General features: G+C 29.2%; 1 protein-coding gene across 2 annotated transcripts in view; it reads right to left on the reverse strand.

The window, feature by feature from the left end:
- Positions 1 to 323: 323 nt before the first annotated feature.
- Positions 324 to 19,306, reverse strand: part of LOC107857008 (adenylate isopentenyltransferase 5, chloroplastic) — an 89,176-nt gene continuing 70,193 nt past the window's right edge. The window contains exons 1-2 of one of the 2 annotated variants that reach the window (XM_016701962.2): positions 2,115 to 2,356; positions 324 to 1,857 (exon numbers count right to left, since the gene is read on the reverse strand). In XM_016701962.2, the coding sequence (XP_016557448.1) occupies positions 865 to 1,833 (969 nt within the window). In that variant the 5' untranslated portion in view covers positions 1,834 to 1,857; positions 2,115 to 2,356 and the 3' untranslated portion in view covers positions 324 to 864. Of the gene's footprint in view, positions 1,858 to 2,114; positions 2,357 to 19,306 lie in introns of those variants that run through there. The other variant, XM_047407858.1, reaches the window with a different exon arrangement.

Genomic DNA, 19,306 nt, shown 5'->3' on the forward strand with positions numbered 1-19,306 from the left:
TAACGATTTATAGCTAACCTCCTTACCCTACCATCAACGGGAAAAATAAAAGCTTGATGCGAAACACATTTTACCTAGTTCTAAATTCTATAAATGACAATTTATGTAGTTTTAAATTTTATAAAAGACAATTTACTTAGTTTTCTGATAAACTATTTATACATGTGAATTTCTTAGTACACATACAAAATTTTGTCAAAGCCAATTGATTTTTATTGAATTTGTATCTAAAATTCTCGTACTGCTCTTAAATTCCCGTATTAATTAGAAATACCAAAGTTAGCATAATAGAATTTTCCAAAAAGTGGAGGAACTCATATCACTTGCTCGTGCACTAATGACTCATTCATTGAATCATAAACAAACATGAGGAATTCCCTTAAGACATCACCTCATATTCATATACTTACATGCAAAGTACTTTTACATTAGAGTGAGAATAATACAGCTCATGTCAAAGTACAGAATATAAAAATTGAAGTCACTCAGCCTCTCTTCCTTTTTTTAGCCCCATGTGTGAAGCCAGTGAACGGGGTGGTGGCAAATGTTCTGCACGGTTTATTTTAGGTGCATAGAATACACCAGAGACATTCAAAAAGTTAACAAGGCCCCACAATATAAAGAACCTAGAAAATTGGCTCGTGCACCTAGCGCAATATAGCTGCCACCACTTAACATTCAGTAGTTAGGGGGCCAAGGCACTAAATTCCAAGAGGTATTTCAAGTCCACAACTAAAGGAAAGAGATCAAAAGACTTCCTAGGAAAGTATTTCCATTCTTCCATGCAGACGAGATGTCTGATCTAGAATGAACTGTTGGGTATACGAACAAAGATTCAAGAATTATTGATTGTATAAATATTTTTTAGTGCGTTGCAGTAGCAACTGCAGGTAAGAAGGAAGTTGAGGAAGAAGATGGAGTAGGGATATTGAGAAGCTCTTCACCAAGAAAATAGTGAACAAATCGAGCACTTGGTTCAGATACAAGCCGACGCCATGCTTGATGTGATTCACCACCTTTCTTTTCAAATGCTTCTGTAGCATCAAGTCGATTTATATTCCACCCAAGTTGTCTCTCAAGTCTAAGAATATTTTCGCGCTGGCAACATGCCAATTTGCATGTATTGGCCTTTATATTTTCAATGGCACGTTGAAGCATCTCGTCCAGGGCATCTTCGTTGATCAACTTATCCTCATTTCTGAAATATTCATCCATTTCTGGTACTCCAATTGCACGTCTGATTCCACTAGTGTAATCGCCATCAGGGCTGAAAAATTCCCGTGCTTCCTCTACTAGCCCGTCTTTCACCATCTTATCGACTCGTTCTGACACGAACCGTTGCAGTAATTCCAACTTCACATCAATCCAGAGAAAACAACATTCGTACCTGGACTTAAACTCAATGTCATCATTCACTAGTGCCTTAATGTACGAATTTGACCCTCCAGCAATTATCGGTAGTTGACCCTTTCTTGTGATTGAATCCACAGCCAGTGAAGCATGTTGACAAAAGTCTGTGGCAGTGAAAGTTTCATTAGGATCAACAAATGCTAACAAATGATGTGGGATTCCGCAAGTCTCCTCCTCTGTCACCTTATTAGTGACTATATCTAGACCTTTGTACACTTGCATTTTGTCACTATTCACAACCTCTGCTGAAAAATGGTTAGCGAGATCAATGGAAAGTCTAGATTTTCCAGTGCCAGTTGCACCAATAACTATCACCACCTTGTCCTTTCTCCGAGGGGGAATAAAGCGATTAATAGTTAGACCATCTCGGAAATTAATAAGTGGCTGATATTTGCAAGAAACAAATGGTGCAATATTGATCATCCCGCTAATAAGTTAATTACGGACCTGTTAAACAAGAAGGAATGGGATAATATTAATATTATTGAAGTATATATTCATGGACTCATACCAATTGAGTAATTAAATAAAAGATATAGCGAGCCTGATTTTTGGCTATATCAAGTTGATAATTTCATCTTTCACCAACACCATAAATCTATGAATCTTTTTTGTTAAAGAGAAAAGTGAAAGACTATATAAAGTTCAAAAACGAAAAGTTACAAAAGACCACGTAATTAAAGTCAAAGGACCACTAAACGTACCTTTTTCCCCCCTACAAGACTAGCAATTATGCGGCGAACGGTGAGAAGAAAATAGCAAAACAGCCTGCAGAGAGCTTGCTTCGGACTAATTTTATGTCTGATCAAAAGTAAAGGGAATGTATGGTATATGTAAAGAAGTATGAAGTATTCTTCTTCAATGTATATGTTGTTACAAAATCGAAAAGGATATATTTCTTGTTTGGTGTTAATTCTGTGATGGCTCAATTGTGTGCAGAACCTTTCAAGTGGAGGCCTATTTATTGAGGTTGGGCATCTTTTACAATGACGTGTTTATTACGAGCCACGTGTTAATATCCACTTTCACTCAATGTAGAGTATATTATGAGTTCCGCATACCACCATCTTTTATTTTTGGAAAATTTCCAAAAATATATAATCCACCACAATATTTTGCACCCTGCGTGATCATATTTTATAGATCACACACTAGCAAATATATATGCTTCGTATAGTATAATTAATATACAAATTAAATACATAGTTAATGTATATTTTTCATAGATTAGCTGGCGATTGTAATTATTTTGTCGAGCAATCAAATCATGTGTATAAAGGCCATTTTTAGATTCATACACGCATAGCAAATATATTTTTGCAATGGTATTTATACACCCTCATGCACGTTGTATAAGTACTTCCTCTGTTTACTTGTTCATTATTTTAAAAATAGATTTTTCACTTTACTTTTAACATTTTTTTTTAAACTGTTATTTTCCTATTTTACTCTCAACATTGCTTACTTTAAAAATTATTTTCCAATATGCAAGACTATATATCAATTATGATAAAATATTCATATTAATTAAGGGACATGCAAAGTTCATAATGTACAAATAAATGTGAAGGAGGAGGGGGGTGGGGGGGGGGGTCATTATACACCGATATAAACAAAAGATTTACCTTTTCTAAAAATGTATATTTAATGTATAAGTGAATCTACCTAGTATAAAAATGTATAGAAGTGTAAAACACATCAGTGGTTACAAAAATGAACTTCATCTATCGTTTTTAGTTGTAATTATATTCTGGTTTAAAGCCAGTTCAAGTATACACCAAACGACATTAAATTTTATAGACAACCTCCTTAGAGTATTTCCAACATTCTAAATAACACCACTCCACATTGTTAACAAAAATCATATTCGAAATTCAACCTCACTTCTTCAATAATGGTGAATTACCTCTCGTTTTCTTTTTATAGCTCCAAATCTAACAAAAACAGTACTCGCACCGTGATTTAACTTCATACACAATAACAAATCGAATTTATTAATAAGCAATCAAGAGACGATTGACTATGAAGAAAAAAAAAAAAAAAAGAATGTGACCTAACTTTCAAATAATATGAAATATGCCATGTGAGCCAATTCGAGTAAAAGCTGAAAAAAGGCTTGCAGTCCGATGTACTAAAGCGTTTTCAATGCGTGGGTTCAGGAAATGACTGGACTACAAAGATATATTGCACGTAATCCTACCTTACATTATTATCAAATTATATTCCATGACTTAAACCAACTTAACCAGTAACTCCAAGGCTCCCTTTCGATTAAAAATTGAAAACATAATGTCTAAATCATGTTCCAATAACCTTCTTCTCGCAATTCTTTCTCCATACACTTTAGAGGGGGGGATGATAATTACTTTTATATATCATATAAAGAGGTATTTCATCAATAGAGAATTGAAATAACAAAGGTAAAATGGATATTGCATTAAGTAAAGAGGGGAGAATGACTATTATTTAAAGTTGAGGGAGGAGGAGGCGGGTGGGTGGGTGGATTTTTAAAGCAAAGCTTTGGGTAAGAACGATTTTCACCCTTAAACTTTAGATGAAATAATATAATTACATGGATTTCAATAAACTCTGAACTTCCTGAATTGAATTAATCTAAAGTGTTTAGGGTCAAGCTAGTAATTATTGACGTAAACGTTTGATAAGAAGCATTGTATTTCTTCATATACTCTCTGTGTCGAATTATTTATTGTGTTTTTCTTTTACACGCCCCATAAGAAAAGACTATCTTATTTTCACTTAAATCTTAGATATAGTATCTCTCCATTAAATATTTACTTCATTTATGTATCATTATCTTTTAATAAAAGTGTTTGTTATCTTCAAAAACAATCACTAATAAAATAAAATGGAAAAATGATAATTAATTTTAACTTAAATTTCTAAAATGATAAATAATTTATAATAAATAATTTTTAAAAATTACGGTATATAATTCGAGACGGAGAATAGCGAATAACAAAAATTGCTCAGCAAAAAGGAGTGGTGCGTGCCTTTCTTCTTTTTGGACAAGAATAGTCATTCGATGCAACATGAAATAAAATGAACATATTCTTGGGGACCACGCTGAATGATTCTTAGGTTCCAAAGTTGTTAATTAGGGTAAGAACGAACTTAAGTTATTAATTAGAGAATAAGACAGTTCTGCGAAGTAGAACATTTGAACTTAATTAAAGCACTACGCCAAATTAAATAAAAATTTACTAGGGTCACCATTTAATATATTAGGAGAAGAGAACTTAAACAAAATCAAATTAAATAAGTTGAGATTATTACTCGTTCCACTTCATATTACATGTCTATTTTTCTCTATATACACACGCTCTTTAAAAATCATAGATAAAAAGAATGCCTTTACCAGTTTGTCCTTTAATTTTTTTTTAATACGCCCTATTATTTATGTGCCGTATCTATTAATACAAAGATTAGCAATAAAGGTTTTAAAACTTTACATTATTTATACTTTCAAAAAGAATTAACTTAAGGGCAAAATGGAAAAAAAATTAATTAATTCTATCCTAATTTTTTAAATTGACAAGTAATTTGAGACAAATATTTTTAATAATATAAACAAGCAATATGACACGGAGAGAGTATTATTCAAGTGAAAGTGTGAAACTAGAGTGTGGCTTCTATATAAGGAATCACTTTGAATTCCTTAGTCGATGTTTAATTTGTTTAGTAGTACTAACTTCTTTTTTTAGTTTATTATCAGGATTAAAGCTACTTATTATCTTGGGATAATTAAACACTTGTGATCACATTATCAACAAGAACTTTTTTGGCAACTTGGTGTCCTTAATGAAATTGGTATACAGCGGTTAAGATGCTTCTATGATATTATATGATCTTAAATGGACATGATAAATTATTCCTAACTCCACATTTAGTTTCCTGATTACTGCCTCTTTAGCTAATTTGGCTTCTAAATGGTCTTGTTTCCTTTTTTAGTCTACTACATGTGTTCCGTAACAAAATGTTTGATGAGTTTCCAGAAATGATTCTTTTTTTTTTCTGTTTTGTTTTTTTGGTAGAATAAGAGAACCAAATAATAAATCCGTTAACAAAATATAAGAACATAGATGATGCTGACAAGTTGAAACTAAGGAAAATTAGGTACTTCATTTTTAGTTCTAACTAGCTATTTGATCAGGCATTTTTGGAAATTTAATTTGTCTTCGAATACTCCCTTCATTTCATTTTACTTGCTCAACAACAACAACAACAAACCCAGTGTATTCCCACCTAGTGGGGTCTGGGGGGTAAGATGTACGCAGTCCATACCTTTACCTCTAAAGAAGTAGAAAGGGTGTTTCCGATAGACCCCCGGCTCAAGGCACGAGATACCACACAAACACATAGTAAAGCACAGAAGCAGATTACATAACATAAATACGGCACCCATAAGTAATATAAAACAGAGGAAAGCAAAGGAAAGCACACAGATTCGTAATAAAACATGGAACACGGAACACGGAATCATAACAGGAATAAAACCCCCACCAAGTAATTCCCTACACTAGCGACCCAAACTGGCCCTAGTCCTCTGCCCTAATTCGCTCCTCCAGACCTTCCTATCTAGGGTCATGTCCTCGGTGAGCTGTAACTGCTCCATGTCCCGCCTAATCACCTCATTTTACTTGCTCATATAATAAAAATAGATCTTTCAAATTAGTTGTTCATTTTTGTAAATCAAGGGAGTTTTATTACTTTTTTTTCATATTGTCAAATTAAGAGTTCTAAAGCTTCATTAATAAAGTTAGTTTCGTAAAATACACATCTAATTAAAGCTTTTATAAAAATATGTTAGGTCAATATAGGGGCTAAGTAATATAAAAAGGAGGGAGTACTTTTTACCGGAGAAATGAAAAAGAAAAAGAAAAAGATGAAAGTATTAACAGAACATTTGCATGTTCTCTCCTTTACTATTGCTAAGGATAGGAATGGGATATTATATAGTCATAACATGGCATTAGATAAATGGGAAGATGAAGAATCCTTTTTTTCTGATAAAAGGAATGGGAACATCTGCCATAATATTTCAGAAAATACTGAATGGATTTTGGAATCTGAATTCTGGAGATATTTTTTAAAATTTGTTTTTGTTTAATAATTTGATTTTCGGAACCTCCTGCTCTGATTAATTCAAATAATGGCTCATTTTGTGGAAAATACTTTCCATCAAAAATTTCTCGTACTAGAACGAGATGTCTAATTTAGCATATGTTAATTTACCGATATTGCTTGAATATATATATATATATATATATGTTCACTGTGCAATTTTTCTCTACTTTTTACAGTCTCCGCAATTCGTTGTTTCCCTCTTTCTTATTCTTTTCCAACCTCTTTAGGTTTACTCTCAAGCAAAAACAAAAAAAATAGTTTTATAGATTAATTTGGCAATATGTTAAGTGAAATATATCAAAAAGTGCAGAATAAAAAGGTTGAAAGAAATATAAATAAATATCCAATATTCAGTTCATTATTAATTTGTTCAAAGTCTCCATCAATATAAATTTAAACTAATTACAAAAATGTACTATTCACTCCTAAATTTGATAAAGGAACAAGATTTGGATTCTGTAATACTTTATTCCCCAATTTTATTATCTGAATATCGAATTTAGGCAGGTCCGTATACATAACAAAATTCCATCATACCACCAAAGGTTATGATGGAGTGGTAAGTACTCCTCCATTATCTTTAACTAGAAGTTTGGGTTTTAGTCTTGAATATGAAATTGCCTTTGGTAGGAATGCTTAACCCCCATAGAGGGACTTCCCCACATGTATTTGAATTAATCGGGATCCAATATGAATACAGGACACCACTGGATGAAAAAAAAAAGTTCAATCACAAAACTAACTTAATTGATCTTAGGGGCCATAAGCTCAAATAAAGAGAGAAACAAATATTAGGTCCCCTAGGTGAAGTTTCTTAAAATTGAACTCACCATGAATATGCTACCTGCTGGTTGTACGGACACAAGTTATTTAATTACATTTTGCCCCCTTAACAATATACCTTTTTTCTCTTTTTCCTTTGTGATGTAACTTTCGGTTCTTGTCACTTTATTAATTTTGATAGAATGTGGAATTAAGGGATCTTAACGAAGAATGCTTCCCAAAAAAGGCAGGTACCTCTCCCCTCCATTCTTCAAGAAACTTGATTGAATTAAGTGGACTGCAGGTATAGATTCCTCTATAATATTAGTATATATTATGTGTTTGCCATGGCATCTCACGATTCTCCTCTCATGTTATTGGAAGATTTTAAGTCAAAAGTTGCACATTATTTTCTTCTGAATTTACTTGTGATATTACATTACATAAACATATATATGCTAATAGTGCTAGACCTTCTAAGGCCTCCTTAAGGTGATAGGACGATGTTTCGAAGGTGACAAATTTTGTCATTTTGCTCGTCGTTCTTGAACATTCGAGTCCACTTATTGGGCTCCTTAATTAAACTTATTTTAGGCAATAACTTTATTTGATGGAGAAGCATTGCTTGTTTGACCTTTCCATTAATATATATAGTTATATGTGGTTGTTGAAGAATCCCAAATTGGATGAAAAAGAGATGAGTCATTTTTTTATATGATCTTGGCCAATTCTTTTCTTTAGAGCTAGCTTTTAGAGATAAATTTGAACAAAACTGATCCATTTCTTAACATATGTTATTATAGCAACACTCATCTCAATTCTTGTTTCATGAAGTTGCGCCCCAAAGTAAATAAATCACGCTCCAGTGTCCAACCCTTGGCATGAGGGGGGTTGGAAGAGTGTCACGTGAATGAAAAAGAGATGAGTGGTCTCTTAATATAGTCTTGGACAATAATTTCCTCTATAGCTAACTTTTAAGTTTGAGTTAATTCAGTCTGAGATTCATATCTTTTTGTTACCAATAACACATATGCCAATTATATTTGAGTTTCTTTACTAGCATACAATAATATTAGGGAAAATGGTTAAATTTATCTTTCTAATTTGAAAAAATTGGTTAAATATATCCTTCATCATACTTTAAAGTCAAATTTTTATTTACTGTCATACTTTGAGATCAAATTTATCCTGTTAAGAAACTTTTCACCTGTATCCTTTATTTAACAAAAAAATCCAAGTCAATATTAAGTGTCTCATTTTCTAAAATAAAACACACCCTAATCTAACTCGACTTACACAACCCAACCCACAAAAAGACAGACAAATAGACCCCTCCTTGATCAGTTCTGGTGGTCGAATTTTTCCGACGAACAAATGCACTTATCTTTCAATGTGCAATGTTAGCAGATTGTTTACAAATGAACAAAAAGTAAAATGGAATGGGATAACGTAGAAGCATTAAACTAGAGAAAATGTCTAGTACAAACTTTGTTGTTATTCCACTTTTCATGAGCTATGCACTGATAAAGTACGGAAGAGATATATATTAGAGTTAGAATATACATGTTAGAGTTAAAATTAGATTTAGAGTTAAAAAATTTTACTTATAATTAATTAATTATGCGAAGACCATTTAAAAATAGAGAAGCTTTTAGAAAAATTAAAGAATCTTTAATTAGTTATTATTCAGAATATATAAGTCTAAATAAAACAAAAGAAAATCCACAAAAATTAGCCTACTTAATTACATTAATATCTAGTATTGAATCAAAATTAATAACACATTTAAAATCCAGAAGAATGAGATATATACCACCTAATTATGATAAAATTAGATTTAGATATCCACCAAGATATTATAAATATAATTTAAAATGAATAAAATACAACAATTCAAAGAATTAAAACAAATTATCTCTGAAAAACGTAAAGAATTAAAAATAAGAATAAAAAGACTACATTATAATATATTTGCCGGAGTTAGTAAAAATTCAATAGATACACAAAAAGATGAAATATCAAAATTAGAATCACAAATAGATAGTTTAGAATATGTATATCAACATGACCTATTCACAATAAAATGAATAAAGAAGAATTTATAATAGATGAAAAAATATATGAAAACTACGAAGGATCAAAAATAAAAATAGTATTTTCTAATCTAGGACGAAGATATAAGAAAATAGGCGAACATTTATATCTAATGTTAGAAAAAGAAGAATTAAAATTAGAAGATAAATTAACAGCAATGGTAAGAATAGAAAAAGAATATGAAGAGATAGATAGGAAAAAAGAAATAGAAAAAATAAGACAACAAACTACGGAAGAAATACGAAAAATAGAAGAAACCAAAAATAGTAGAATTGCTGAATTAGAAAAAGAATTACAAATGTTAAAAGAGCTGTATGAACAAAGACAGAAAGAAAGGGTGCGCGGATTTAATAGATCAAATAGATTTAGTAGGTTTCTAGTGAATCTATTTTTATTAGTGCGTGGATATTTTTTAAATTTTGTTTCAATATCTTTTAATAATTTACTTTTTTTGTAAGATATATTCATTAATTATTTTATCCTGTAGTAATTGCAGAGTTACAAATTTCTGTATTATAATTTATCCTATCTGTGCTATAATATATATCTAATTCTAGATTTTCAATGTTATTTATTATCTTGTGTTGTTCTTCTCGTAGTGAGTTTTTTAAACTATATAAACTATCACATGTGCTTTTATCTAAATTTTCTAAGGTTTTTTCTATCCATGCTAATTTTTCTTTTAGGTCTTCCATTATTTTTCTAATTCGGTTTCTATAGTTAATTTCATTATTTAGATTTTCTTGATTTTCTCTAGTTTGTCTAATATATTCTAACATTTTTTAATCTGAATAATATCCTTCTGGGTAAATTTCCTCGTATAACTGTTCTAGACAATTTGTAGTTTCAATTTCGTAGTCTATTACTTTTTCTAATATTACTTTCTTAATATCTATAATTTCTATGTTTTTAAGTATATATAAGATTAAAACTTTAAGATAATCTAAATGATCTATTTTCTAAAATTGGTATTTTGTAGTTGTTTGTTTTAGCCTTAGTAGTTTTTGCATATTTTTATTAAGAAATTTTATATCTTTATTTTCCATGTATTTATCTATATTTATTTTTATCTGTTTTTCTAGTAACTGTATGTTTTTTTTTTATAATTTTTTTCTAAAAATTTTATGTAACTTACCATCGTAAGTATTTATAAGAGTAGTTAGGTAGATGTGGTATATAATTTACTCTAGTCATGTAGTATTTACCAAAAGTTTTTTCTAATATGATCTTTTTTATATCTGCTACTTTTATATCTCTAAGTGCATACAAAATAAGTATTTTGAATTTATCTACCATCACATCAGATAAATTATCATTCATTTTCATAAAATTGCTTTTTTCAAAATATTCCCTTCAACTATTTACATAAAATATAGTCATCTTAGCTTACTATATACTAGATTATTCTTAAATAACATGTTCTTCTGTCACTATTAACATGGTAATCCGGATACTTTTTCCTTCAAACAGCGCCTCTACTCTGGTTACTCCCCGCCACGACTTCTTGCCTCATTGGTTTCACCTTTAGGATGGCATAGTCCTTAGGGATATTTCTCTGTTTCCTCTTTGTTAATAAACTTCTTAACATATTATTCTTCGAATAATTCTACTATAAAGTAACTAATATGAATTTATTTTATCATATCATGATTGTTGGGAATTATGAATTTAGCTATTCATAATCATAAATAGATATACCTGTTCGGGTAGCTTTGATATTTCTGAAGTTTGTTGCTCCATAGCTTTTTCCATTGAAATATGTTTATCTAATTAACTGAGTAAAATATTTGTTGTGGAGTGGAGAGAAGAGTTGCTTCAACGTATGAAGGCTTGCCTTTGCAATGCCTTCTGCCTTTGTTATATATAGAACGAAAATTTACAAACTTTCTTTACACGTTTTCTAAAAACTAAAAATTTAAAACTTAAAGAAAATAAAGTCAACAAAAATGGCCTATGGCCTATCCTACTCTAAAGAAAAGTCATAAATGTAAGAAAAGTAATAAATGCTTTACATTATTGTAACCTTATCGTAAGAAAAATTTGTACAATAAGTCCAAATATCTTCCGTTGTTGTATCTGCTCTATTATTGCTCTTTATCTTATCTTTCCAACTGGCATTTTGTCTTCTTGATTTTTATTCTAGATGTACCTCTGGAATAATATTATCTTCTCCATTGCACCTCGAACATTGGTGGTCTGGATATTTATGTCCAATTATTTTACAGTATCTTGTTAGCAGTCCATCTGAAATAAATCCTTTTTTGATTGCTCTTGCGGTAGATTGTTTTTCTGGGTTGAGTAGCGTCATTATCCATTGTCTTACGTCTTCCATATCTGCTTGTCGTAGTTCTTTTGAATTTGAATATATCATTTGATGATCTCTTGAATAGTAGCTCCATATTGGGTTTTCGTTAGCATAGTTATTTGCTAGTTCTTGAATGATCGTAGCTAGTCCAATAAGTCTTTTATTTGCATAAAAATATGGTATCTCAATTCTGGGTATCTCTGGTTGTTGCGTAATATCTTCTGGTATAATCATATCTCTTGTTAGTCCTATCTTTACAACTTGTATAATTGGTTTTATTTCATCATATAATATCTCTGCTGGTGCAGTATAACACTTTATATAAAATAAATTTCCTTTTGTTATTCTTTTGTAGGTAGTGAATATCTTGTATAATTCTTCCATAGCTGTTAGCTCTTCTCCGTCTTGGGTATATATGGTATTTAGTAGTCCATAGTCAAAACAGGTTTTAACTAGGCTTGGGTTAGTTTTGGGTAGTGCAATTAGTTTATTATATCCTTGTAATTTTTGGGTTATATAATTGGTATCTGGTTCTTTGATGTCTGTAGCTCTGGGGTTATGGTTTAGAAAGGTTTGTACTCTGTATATATTTTCTATGTATTTCTGGGCGGTGTAGTTGTATACTTTTTTGTCTTGGTTTAGGCTATCTCGGTATGTGTTAACTTGTGGGGGTATGAATAAATGGTCTTTTTGTGTTTTTGGTGTAAATGGTTTTTCAAATATTTTATTCATATTTACATTCTGGTATCTTGGTCTATTAACTCCTTTGCTTGTACCTGCAGAAGTAGATTGATAAATGTTATGGGTTTTATGGAGTGTCCCAACGTCTCCTTCTAGCTCTGGATTTTTAATGTCTTCCGATCGACATAGCTCTGCACACTGCTGAGTTAGCTGATTTGTAGCTATAGACTTCAGTTTATCTTCATTAGTCTTTAGCTTTTCTATCTCATTACCCATACTGTCCACTTTCATTGAAAGCGTAGTTAGGGTGTTAAGTATTTTTTCTAGAGTATCTTCCTCTACTATTTCAGTCTGTGTAGCTTTGTCTTGATATGTAATCTGCAATAACATTTTTGTTAGTACTGATAACTTCAATTGTAAATGTGAAATTTAATATATTTAAAACTAGTCTTCGAATCTCTTTTGTTGTAACTGAATTTTGTATTTTCTTTGTTAACCACCATCGTACCTGTGTATTATCTGTTCGTACAATAAATTTGTTATATACAATATATGGCTCAAACGCTAATAAGCATTTATATAATGAACATAATTCTTTCCTATTTATTTCCCATTTTATTTCTGTCTCGTTGAACGTACCTGAGTAGTATCTACAATGGTGTTCTATTTTTTCTGCTTCATACCGATATTTAAGTACTCCTCCGTAACTATATTCACTAGCATCTGCTTCTACTATATATATAAATTTTCTATTTTCATCTGGGAATTGCAATTTTGGTAATTTTCTACAAAGTAATTTTATTTTTTGAACTTGTTTTTTATCTTTTTCATCATAGTTATATTCTATATCCTTTTTTAATTTTTTCTGTAGTGGTTTTAAAGTTTCTGCTAATTTTGGAATATATTCTCTTACTTGGTTTACTAGTCCTGAAAATGATTGTAATTTCTTTTTTGTATCTAATTCTTCTTTCGAATTTATTATTTTTTGTACTATATGTTGTTGCATTTTTACTCCACTTTTATCTATTTGTATTCCTAAAAATTCTATCTGATTTTTCATAATTTCAGCTTTCTTTTTGCTTAGACTTATTCCCGATTTTTCTATTATATCTGTAAACTGTTCTAATAATTTTAAATGTTCTTCTTTGGTTTTTGTATATAATAATATATCATCTATGTACACTATACAATTAGATAATTGTTTAAAATAATTATCCATAAAATGTTGGTATCTTCCTGGTGCATTTTTATATCCAAATGGTAACACGTTCCATTCATAAAATCCTTGTGGTACCGTAAATGCGGTTAATTCTTTAGATTCTTCTTCTAGCTTTAGGTGGTAAAATCCTGATTTACAGTCGAATTTGCTAAAATAATTATATCCTTGTATTTGTCTTATTTTTAATATCTTATTTGGTATTGGATAATTATATGTTATAGTTTTTGCATTTAAATTTCTATAGTCAATAACCATCCTACTTTTTCCTCTTTTTTGTTCACTATGTTTATTTACTATAAATGCTGGACTATTATGTTTACTATTACTTTTTTGTATGTATTGTTTTTCTAATAATTCATCTATGTGCATTTTAAATTCTTTTAAATCATCAAAATTATATGTTAATGGTTTTTGTGTTATTATGCTATTTTTATCTATTAATTCAATTTTTATAGTAGTTTTATGTTTTTCCCATCCTTTTAATGGATCTTCACTATATAATTGTTCTAATTTTTTCTGAATTATTTCTATTTTATTTATTGAAAATATAGTTATTTCTGTTTTATTTATCGAAAATACTACTAGTTCTACTGTATCTTCAGTATTTTTTATATTTTCTAACTTTTGTGTAATTTTTTCACTTCCTTTTATCCAATCAGTTTTCTTTCTTATTTTATTATTAACTCTTTTTGCTCTTACTTTTTGTTTACATGGTGTTGTAAACCACCAGTCTGTTTTGGTTATTATATGTGGGTATAATTTATTTAAAAATGGCATTCCTAAAAGTATATCTTTTGATGTTAATTCATAATTATAAATTTCTTCTATTGTTAATATCTTATCCCATACTTGTATTTTTACATTCCTGGCTTTATAAGTAATTAAGCTTCCTTCATTATTAAATCCTTTAACTATTATTGGTGTTTTTAATTTATCCCATTTGCTTTCTGGTAAGCAATTATATCTACATAAATTAGCTTCTGCTCCTGTATCTATCATTGGCGTATAATATCTACTGTAATATCCTTCTACTACTATCTTCATTAATACATATATCTTCATTTCATGTTAAGGCTCTTTTTAAGAATAACTTTTCTTTGTTATATGTTAAGGTTAATTGTGTATGTTCTATATTATATGGTTTTACTTGTTCTAACCATTTTATTCCTAATATTATATTTGCTTTTTGCATTTCTTCCTTTACTTCGAATTCTATTTTTATTTTTCTAACTCCTATTAGTATTTCTTTTTCTGCTATATTTTTATTATTTAGTAAACTTCTTGGTAGATCTGGGCATATATCATTGTCGGTCTTTATTTCTTCATTTTTTACTAGATATCTTGCTATATAATTTTCTTCTTGTCCTGTATTTAAAAGTATTAAGTATTCTTTTTCATTTATTTTTCCTGTTATGTAATATTGGTTTAAATTACTTATTGAATTTGTTTCATAACTTGTTCTTTTTGATGAGCTTGATGATTCTGGTTTTTCCTTAGCTATTATTTTTGTTGTACTTATTCTATCATTTACTATTTCTAAATTTTCTTCTGTATCTATGTCTCTATAGGTATAATCATTATAATCTATTGTTTTTACTATTTGTTCGAATGGGCTTTCTATTTGTATTTTGTTAATCTTATTTTTTCCTGTTATTTTATGTTTTGTTGTTAATACATATAGATTTTTACATCATGCTGTAAATATTTTACTTCCTGAGGTTAATTCTATTCCTGATATTTTCCAATATAATACTAATGATTTATCTATGTTTCTATCTGTTACTGCTACTGAATAATTTGCACTTATTATAAATTTAAATTTTTGATATATTAGATTTCCTTTTACGGCAGTTATTATGCTTTTTTCTATAGGTTTTATAATTCTATCGTCTGCTAAATATAATTCTATTGGTGTATCTATTCCTTCTCTAAAACATGCTTTTATTAACATCTCTGTACCTCCAAGGTGTACATATTTTATTGGATCTCCTTTACTTTTTATATCATTTATTTCTTTATTAATTATTCTTTTTGTTACTAGTGGTATACTAGCTTTTCCTTTTGCATATCTGCAGTCTATTACATGTTCTTTTTGACATACTACATAATATTCATCTTTTTTCCTAGTAAAAATATTTTTTATTGTTGGTATTTTAAATATTTTCTCTACACTTAAATCTAATTCTTTTCCTTTTATTTCATCAAATATGTTACTTATCAAATATTATTTTTTGTTCCGTTCCTTCATCATTTAAATATTCTTCCTTTGTTATTATTTTTATATCTTCTTCAGTCATTTAATTCATCTATTTCGCTATATATTTCATTATCTGTTTCGTTTTCTGAAATTTCATATAGACTATCTTCACTTTCTAATTCATAATCTATATAATCTATCTGCATGTATTCTGTATTATCTATTCTTATTTCTGATATTTGTTTATTTTTTGGATTTTTAGGTAATTTACAATCTCTAGCTAAATGTCCTAACTTTCCACAATTATAACAAGTACATTCTTTTATAGATTTCTTCTTTCTATATGGTCTTTTATGTGTATAATTTTTTACATAATATCCTTTTCTTGGTTTCTTATATTTATATTTTGATTTTTTATATTTTTTATATTTATTATGTCTTTTTCTTTTCTTATAATATCTTTCTTCGCATCCAAATTGGGGTGCTATTTTATTTTTGCAACAAGCTAAATTTCTTATTAATGTTTTTTCCATTTTTAATTCTTCTCTATATTTTTCACATAAGTTTCTATACCATTGTTGTAAATATTTTATTCTTGCTCCTAACGTATCTACTATTTTTGTTTCTTCCCAACTTTTTATTATTTTCGAACTAAATGGCTCGGGTAATTTACTAAAATATAATTTTCTTATTTCTTTACTTTCTTCTATACTATATGCTCCTTTGTAATAATATTCTTTAAATGCGCAAGTATATTCATCTATATAACACATATTACATATTGCTAATTTTAACATTAAATTTCTATTTGTATCTTTTTCTTCATTTTGTTCTTCTTCGATTGTTGTCGTACTACCAAATTCATCTTTTATAGCTGTTTTATATTTTTTTAATAATTCTATAGGTGTTAGTTTAGTTGTTGTCGATGATGTTCCTTCTATAGGTTTATTAGTTCTTAATACTTTTTTGCTATTTTCGGTTAAATTTGCAAACCATAGTTTTACTGATCCTATTAGTGCTTTTTCTATATATTCCGGTGCATTTGTTATATTTATATTATTATCTAATAATTGTTTTGTCATATATCCTATCCATAATTGTATTGTTTTTTCTGTATCTATTACACAGTCTAGATCTAAAAAGTTATAATTTTTATTCACTATTTGTTTTGGTATCCATTTATCATATTCATTATATTTTTTAAACTTATTCTTATAATATATGGGTTTTCTTGTTTCTGTTGTTTTAGGTATTATATTTTCATTTTCTTTTTTATCAAGAGTATTTATTTCTGTGTGGGTATTTTCTAAGTTTTCCTCATTAATTTCTTTTTGTTCTTCGTTGATTTCTAAATTTTTTGTATTTGTTAATATTTCTGTATATGTTTCACTGTCTTCGGACTCATAATTATCTGTCTCTTCAATATCTATATTATTTATTTCTAATTCTTCATTTTTTATTTCTAATTTTTCCTTAAATTGATTTATTTCATCTAGTAATTTTTGTTCTCTTATCTTTTTCTTCTTTTTAACAGATTTATTTGATGTGATCTAAATTAGTTGGATCAATAAATAGTAACGATACAGATGGTGCACCAAGCTTACATTGAATGACGCATGCACCATTTATTATGTTGGAGCTAAAAAGTTGCTAAAAGTGCCTACTGTGGTTTATTCTCATTGACTATCATAAAACAGAATTAAGTGGCTACATGTGTCTAGCATTACAAAATTTAAATATTAAAATTAAAAAATCGAAACCCTATTGACATCATTCAAATTAAGACAAAAGTTGATTATCATAAAATCACTAACTTCCAAAAGGTCATCGCACTAGAAAAAAATTGACTTATAACTTATCATTGCAATCATTTGTAGAAGATATGTCAATGCTATCTCGAACTGAAGTACCAAATTGCTGCCAAATTATTTATTTCTTCCTTTATTTTTTTTTTTTGTGATAATGACCCATGATCATATGCAAATTACTTTTTTTAAGAAGTAAAAGTTTAGACCGTGGTTAGTAGTCCTTGTGCATGCGCGATGATGTTATTACAAGAACAAAATGCACCAAAATCAAAACAAGTCGCCCTGAGATAAACAAATGAACTAAATGGTTTATTAGCAGATCCAAAAAAAAGATTATTTCCATGTACGTTGATCACAACATAAAAGTTAAATAATCTTTTAGACCATAGTCAAACTTTGAGAATATTTATCAAATTTACCGAAAATGGCTTCTTGAGATATATCCTAGGATACAATTGTGTATGGTACTGTCTAATGATAACAAAATTTAGCTTACATGCCATTATGTATTCTAGCAATAAGTGATCAATAAGCTTCATGCACAACTTATGGTAAATGGATAGATATTGTGGGAAGTAAAAGGCATAAGGTATAACCTCGGTCTCAACGGCTAACTAATATATACTTTAAATTTGAGGACGATCATTTAGATATCTCAACTTGTCCCTACTGTGCATCTTGAATATTCATGCTGATGTGGCACATAATTTGAAGGTGGCTAGATGATCATTTTTGTCATAAGTTGGAGCGTTCAACTGACAAAATGATGACAAGTTAAGGTATCTAAATGTGCATCCTTAAGATGGATTGTTAATTGTCAGTTGAGGCTAAGTAAGATGTATATCTATATATTATACCAACGTAAAAGTACGCATGAGACAATACAGTTGAGGTTCATAATGAAATGAACGAAAAATATCAATTACTATGTGACAATCTTAATTTAGCAAAATGAACGAAAAATAACAATTACCAAGTGACAACTAACAATCTTAATTCAACAATTTATCACCAGTTACATAAATTTTCGTTGTTCATATCACTTTATTTAAATTCATCTCAATTTAGTATACCAAATGATTAATTTCTCAAATACTAGTTGATGCAACAAACAAAAAACTAAAAAGAAATAAGAAGCACTTGAACAGATAGTGCAAAATACCAAAAGTTATGTCTTCCACCATATTAATGTTGTCTGTTGAAGTATTCAGTTATTTGTTGTTATTTTTTTTTAGGTTTAGTAATTTTATTTTTGAAATTCGGTTATTTAAGTTGATATAGAATAGGATTTATTAGTATCCTAGTTGAAGTTAGAATAAGATTTTATTAGTTTCCTAGTTAGAAATAGAATAGGAATCTTTAGTCTATTTATATTCTCAGATGTGGGTGAATAAACAAGAAGAATATTTTTTATCCTCAAACATTTTCTTCTTCTCTGTGTTCTGTAGAATAACAATTGGTATCAAGAGCCAATTTCTTAATGGATTTGTGTGAGAGAAGACCCCAAAAAATTAACCTTGCGTAAAAGTCAATATTGTTATGGCTTCCAATAATTTTTCAATTCCTTCACCCCCAATTTTTTCTGGTGAGAATTATCCAATTTGGGCTATCAAGATGAGAACATACTTGTGAGCATATGATTTGTGGCAAGTGGTAGAGGTTGGAGGAGAGGTAAATCCTTTGCC

This window comes from Capsicum annuum, chromosome 1, assembly GCF_002878395.1.
Source record: "Capsicum annuum cultivar UCD-10X-F1 chromosome 1, UCD10Xv1.1, whole genome shotgun sequence".
Taxonomy (NCBI): Eukaryota; Viridiplantae; Streptophyta; class Magnoliopsida; order Solanales; family Solanaceae; genus Capsicum; species Capsicum annuum.